This window comes from Vigna umbellata, chromosome 5, assembly GCF_029865625.1.
Source record: "Vigna umbellata cultivar VRB3 chromosome 5, Vumbellata_1.0, whole genome shotgun sequence".
In the NCBI taxonomy this organism is placed as follows: domain Eukaryota; kingdom Viridiplantae; phylum Streptophyta; class Magnoliopsida; order Fabales; family Fabaceae; genus Vigna; species Vigna umbellata.
In genome coordinates this window covers 46,142,480-46,149,197 of record NC_142169.1, presented here as the reverse complement: position 1 = coordinate 46,149,197, position 6,718 = coordinate 46,142,480, and the positions used below count along the sequence as shown (strand labels likewise).

General features: G+C 34.6%; 1 protein-coding gene across 1 annotated transcript; it reads left to right on the top strand.

The window, feature by feature from the left end:
- Positions 1 to 730: 730 nt before the first annotated feature.
- Positions 731 to 5,582, top strand: LOC124821830 (putative disease resistance RPP13-like protein 1). Its single transcript, XM_047293779.2, has one exon. It carries the CDS (start codon positions 994 to 996, stop codon positions 4,705 to 4,707), a length of 3,714 nt encoding a protein of 1,237 aa, XP_047149735.2. The 5' UTR covers positions 731 to 993; the 3' UTR covers positions 4,708 to 5,582.
- The last annotated feature ends 1,136 nt before the right edge of the window (positions 5,583 to 6,718 follow it).

Here is a 6,718-nt window from a genome sequence, read left to right as displayed (position 1 = left end):
GGCTTTCTATACTATGCAGAAAGGCATATATACTAATTTTGCTGATAATAGTGATGCAAAGAATTATACAATATCCAAAAATGTGTAATGGGCACATTCTGTAGCAGCTAGAACTATACAAGGAAATTGAAATTAAAGTAATTTAAAAAATAATTCTTATAAAATTCACATTTTAAATTTTATAATTTTCTCCTAAAAATATCTTTCTTTTATACTATTAAATTTTGTACGATTTTAAGTTTTAAGTTTGATCATACATACAATACAAGGAAAACATTAACATTGATATACAAATTAAAAACATTCTCGGGAACTCAAGTCATAAAAACGTAGAAGGATCTCAGCAGAAACCGTGGTAGAAAATGGTAATAGAGTAATCAAAGAAGAGAGAAAATGGTTAGAGTTATATGGATAGCACGTGCGATGAACTATTTACCATAAGAATTGGTGTGTGGGAGAAAATATCATTGGGGAGTAACTAGAGATGAAATAATGAAAATAATAAAAGAAAATAAAAAATCTAATTAAAAATAGAAAATAATCTAACTAAAAATTAAAAATAAAATTGAAATTTTAGATGAATAATAAATACTCGTTTCCTACCTAGCGGGTACTGATATAACGTTACTCGTAAATATAAGTTATTATGTCTAACATATTTTATCGACATAATTATGGTATTTTTGTCCATATCTTTCTTTAGCCATTGTTTTAAATGAGTGACGTGAGGAGAGAAAAAAGATGGATGAAGCACCTAAGTAAAGCCCAAGAGGACTTCAACAAAGTCAATTTTGAAACTTCTCTGCTGTGGATATGTAGGACAACAAATGCTAGAGATGAAGGAAGAGGTTCACGCGTTCACAATAACAACACTGAAATCAAAGAAAGCATTGACTTAAACCTTATCATATTTCAATTTGAAAGATTTATTGTTTTTATCTCATTTAGAAAGAGTTTCAGTGTTCTAATTGAATTTGTAAAACAAGGGAAGAAATGGCCCTATGTATGGTGGGAGAGGCTCTTATCTCTGCTTGTGTGGAGATCTTGATAAAAAGGATAGCTTCAAGAGAGTTTAGAGATTTCTTCTCCAGTAGAAAGCTGAATATTTCTTTGCTGGATGAGTTGAAGACAAAGCTATTGGTACTTAATGCTGTGCTCAATGATGCTGAGGAGAAGCAGATCACTGATTCTGCAGTGAAGCAGTGGCTTGATGAGTTGAGAGATGTTATCTTAGATGCAGAAGATTTGTTGGATGAAATCAACACACATGCTTTGAGATGCAAAGGGGAAGGCAAATCTAGAAAATTTGCCACCAAGGTAAGATCTTTGCTTTCTTCTCGCTTTAAAAACTTCTATAGGGGTATGAATTCCAAGTTTGAAGCAATATCTAGAAGGCTAGAACAGTTTGTTAGACAAAAAGATATTCTTGGCTTGCAAAGTGTTTCTAGGAGAGTGTCTTATAGAGCAGTAACAGATTCACTGGTTGATTCTGTTGTGGTTGCTAGAGAGAATGACAGGGAAAGGCTACTTAGCATGCTTCTATGTGATGATGGTGATGGCATGTCTAATGATGTAGAAGTGATCACGGTATTGGGCATGGGGGGTCTGGGAAAAACAACCCTCGTTCAATGCCTTTACAATGATTGTGAAGTGCAGAGTCATTTTGATATGACAGCTTGGGCGTGTGTGTCAGATGATTTTGATATTCTCAAGGTAACGAAGAAAATTGTAGAATCTCTCACATCGAAAGATTGTGACATTACTAATCTTGATGTTCTTCGTGTTGAATTGAAGAATAACCTAAGAGATAAGAAATTTTTGCTTGTGCTTGATGACCTTTGGAATGAAAAGTATAACGATTGGCATAACCTAATAGCACCTTTTAGAAGTGGGAGAAAGGGAAGTAAAATCATTATTACAACCAGACAACAAAGAGTTGCACAGGTCACACATACATTTCCTACTTACGAGCTGAAACCTCTTAGTGATGAAAATTGTTGGATCATACTGGCCAGACATGCATTTGGAAGTGAAAACTTCCATAATTATCCAATCTTAGAAGAAGTTGGGAAAAAAATTGCAAGAAAATGTAATGGTCTGCCATTGGCAGCTAAAACATTGGGAGGCCTTTTGAGATCAAATGTTGATGTTGGGGAATGGAATAGAATTCTGAACAGCAATATGTGGGCACATGATGATGTTTTACCAGCTTTGCGCATAAGTTATTTTCATCTTCCAGCACATTTGAAGAGATGTTTTGCTTATTGCTCCATTTTTCCAAAACAACATTTGTTGGATAGAAAGGAATTAATTTTGTTATGGATGGCTGAAGGCTTTCTTCAACACATTCATGAAGACGAAGAAATGGAATCAGTGGGAAATGACTGTTTCAATGAGTTATTATCTAGATCCTTAATTCAAAAAGAGAATGCTGTTGCAGAGGAAAATTTTCGAATGCATGACCTCATCTATGATTTAGCTAGACTTGTGTCTGGAAGAAGTTCTTACCACTTTGATGGCAGTGAAATCCCAAGAACCGTTCGCCATATATCATTTCTCAGAGAGATGTTTGATATCTCTGAAAAATTTGAGGGCTTGTATGAGCTGAAGTGTTTGCGGACCTTTCTACCACGATTGTCATATCCATTTGTTCAATGTTACTTGACCAAAATGGTATCACATGGTTGGCTGCCAAAACTAAGATGTTTGCGAATACTTTCGTTGTCTAAATACACAAACATCACTGAGTTGCCTAATTCGATTGGCAATTTGTTGCACTTGAGGTATCTGGATCTTTCCTACACCTCAATTGAAAGCTTGCCCGATGAAACATTTATGCTTTACAATTTGCAAACTTTGATATTATCAAATTGTGAATCTCTTATTCAATTGCCGCAGAAGATAGGAAATCTGACTAACTTACGCCACCTTGACATCAGTGACACTAATTTGACAGAGATGCCAACACAAATATGCAACTTACAAGAACTCCGTACCTTGACAGTTTTTATTGTTGGAAGACAAGATGGACTAAGTATCAGAGATTTATCCAAATTTCCCTATCTTCAGGGCAAGCTTTCCATCATGAACCTGCAAAATGTCGTCAATCTTGTGGACGTTTTCGGGGCCAATTTAAATAAAAAAGAGCAGATCGAGGAGCTTATTCTAGGATGGGGCAGTGATCCACAAGAGCCGCAGTTTGAAAAGGATGTACTTGACAACTTGCAGCCATCAACAAATTTGAAGAAACTCAGTGTCAAATACTATGGTGGCACTTCCTTTCCAAATTGGATTGGAAATTTTTCATTTTCCAAGATCACAGTTCTTACTGTAAGTGACTGCAACAATTGTTTGTCACTTCCACCGTTTGGACAACTACCTTCTCTGAAGGAGCTTGTTATCAAAAGGATGAAAATGGTGAAGAAAGTTGGTCATGAGTTCTATGGCAGCAATGTAGACTCACAGTTGTTTCAGCCATTTCAATCACTGGAGAATCTGGAATTTGAAGATATGTCAGAGTGGCAGGAATGGCTACCATGTGAGAGTGAAGGAAGAAACTTTATTTTTCCATGTCTTAAGACTTTGTACCTCTGCAAGTGCCCCAAGCTGAGAGGAACCTTGCCAACTCATCTACCTTCATTGACAAATGTGATTTTCTCAGAGTGCAACCAGCTGGTGACAGAATTATCTGATGTGCATTGGAATAAATCAATTGAAGCAATACATATTGCAGAGGGACAAGAAGCCTTGTTGTCTATGCTTGACAACTTCTCCTATTGTGAGCTATTGATTGAAAAGTGTGATAGCTTACTATGTTTGCCCAGAATGCTACTTGCTGCAAATTGTCTTCAAAAGTTGACTCTTACAAATATCCCATCTTTGATTTACTTCCCAGCTGATTGTTTGCTCACATCATTGCGATCACTTGAAATTTGGCATTGTAGAAACTTAGAGTTCATATCTCACAATACATGTCCAAAATTCACATCACTTGAAACACTGAGAATATGGAATAGTTGCTGCTCCATGACATGTTTTTCATTAGGTTGTTTACCTGTCCTTCAAGAGCTTAATATCCGTTTTATTCCCAACTTGGCAGCAATTACTACTCAAGGAGGAGAAGCAGCTCCGAAATTAGTTGATTTTATTGTCACTGATTGTGAGAAACTCAGATCACTTCCAAATCAAATTGATCTCCCTTCCCTTGAACACTTGGATCTATCTGGGCTTCCCATGCTAGAATCATTGTCTCCAAGGTGTTTGCCTTCTTGTTTAAGATCACTTCATGTTGATGTTGGCATACTATCATCTGTATCCAAAAAAGAGTTAAGTGTTCTATTCCAACGCCTATCTTCTCTGTCACATCTTCTACTCAAGGGTCTTGGTGAAGAAGATCTTGTTAACACTCTTCTGAAGCAGCAGTCCCTGCCTACTTCCCTAGAATATATGTTCCTTCATAATTTCAGTGACTTAAAGTTGTTGGAAGGAAAAGGGCTTCAAAATCTCACTTCTCTCCAAATGCTTCAAATGTATAACTGTCCTAGTATTGAGTCCTTACCAGAGGGTCAACTTCCACACTCTCTTCAAGTACTCAGTCTTAGGGAGTGCCCTTTACTGGAAGCAAGATATCAAAATCATAATGGGAAATACTGGTATAAAATTGCTCACATTCCTGCAATCAAGATAAATGAAAAAGTCATAATATGACTTGTTGCATGAATAAGAGTCATAAATAGGTAAATAAATGCTTCAATTGTTTTGAAATGTGCCATGTTAAATTGTTAATGTTAAGCCAATTTTATATTTAGAGAAAGAAATTTGTCTGTCAGACTTCCTGCTGACAACCACATCAATAATTATTGATTGATTGACCTTCTGTTTTAACCTGCTTTGGATTGTTGAGTACAGAATGATAATACATGTACGTCAAATCGTTTTTATTATTAAATAGACCTTTAGAAATAAGCATTAAAACATGTTTAATTGGAGATTTTTAAAGTACTGCTAAAGCACCTGGTGAGAAGAAAAGTAAGTATTATGACAGTACTTTATAGAGTAGATTACATAAATCCATTGCTAAAAGGATGGCATTGACAGGACTCAAATGCAGAAAGATAATGGTAGAGTACTGTGACATAGACTGAGGAAATGGTAATGCAGAAAGATATGAATAGTATAATCTGTGTTTAGTCTTCTTTTTCTCCCCTAATTATAGACACTGCGTGAAAAAATGTGTTTATACACTCGGGATGTGTGATTAGATGAAATGGATTGTTGTGTCTCAATAATCTATTTTTTTTTTATTATGGAAGTTGTCAAACTTGAAAACATTGGTTAGACATGACACCTTTAGATTTTTTGTTTTTCATAACGATTGCAGTTGGTAGCTGAGACTAGAACGTGGCGACCAATTTCTTCATATTTGCTTGCTGTGAACAGTTTATTGCATTATTTGCTTCTCAAGTGCCTATTTCAATCTTCTTATCACATTTAGGAAGTTTGTTTTGGCATGAATTATTTGTAACACTAGAAAGGTGTTCTATATATAATGATTTTTGTGGTATCATCCGAACCTCCATAAACTATATTTTGTATTAGACTTCTTTTTCATAATAGTGTTTTGTTATCTTAATATCACTACAAAAATATTATAAGATAGTACGGGTTTATTTTCGATGGCGGGTGAATTGGATTAAGCCTTAAAATTTTTTCTTTTCAAAATCTTTATGAAATATTTGGCTTTCTTGAAATCAATAAACAAGAAGTGATGAATCAACAATAAAAGAAAAAGAGTAGAGAGAAATATCAACATACACAGGTTTGGCTAATCCCAAACCTACATCCAGTCCTTCTTCAACAACCTTAGTTGAAGGGTTCCACTAAAAATTGATTGAGTTTACAAAAATATAGAGATACAGAAATATAGAGATTTCACTAAACAATGTACATTGAATTTATAGATTCTCACCACACTCAAAAACAATATAGTAATACAAGAGATGAATAACCTCACTCTCGTACAACACTTGACAACACTCTCAACTCTCAACACCTGGCCAACCCGCACAGGTACACAAATATAGAATGTCTATGATGATCTTGATCTTCAAGTCACACTCGTCTTGGTGCAGATCAAATCAGAAACATTTTAGCCCACTTTTCTTGAAAGAATCTTGATGTATAAGCAACCAATGTAGCCTTGATTCTCCAAGATCTCTTCTTGAATGCTCCTTTATTCAAAACTCACTGTAAACGTTAGTATTTGAAAATGATATCAATTGATTATTTTGAAACAGAACTCAAGTAGCGTATATATAGGAATTTTCAAATCCTAATGCATTATAATCGATTAAGGTTTTTATGTAATCTGTTAAGTTTTTTCTTCTGTTTTAACATGTTATCTTGAGCATATAATCGATTATTTAATCACATAATCCAGTTATAAATTCAATTGACAGTTATAACAGATCAGACTATTAAATGAAATGGATTTAACCAAAGTAAATTGACTTAATTGATTAAACAACTTATGTAATCGATTAACCTTATACGTAAGCAAATTTTCAATCCAATTTTCATTCTAAACAAATTTACTCACTTATGAAACAGATAATGGCATTGCTTTCTATTTTAATCGATTAGATGACTTATGTAATCGATTACTACAGAGCAGTTTGCTCCTTTAAGCATACAAAGTGAACTGGTGAAATCTAACAGA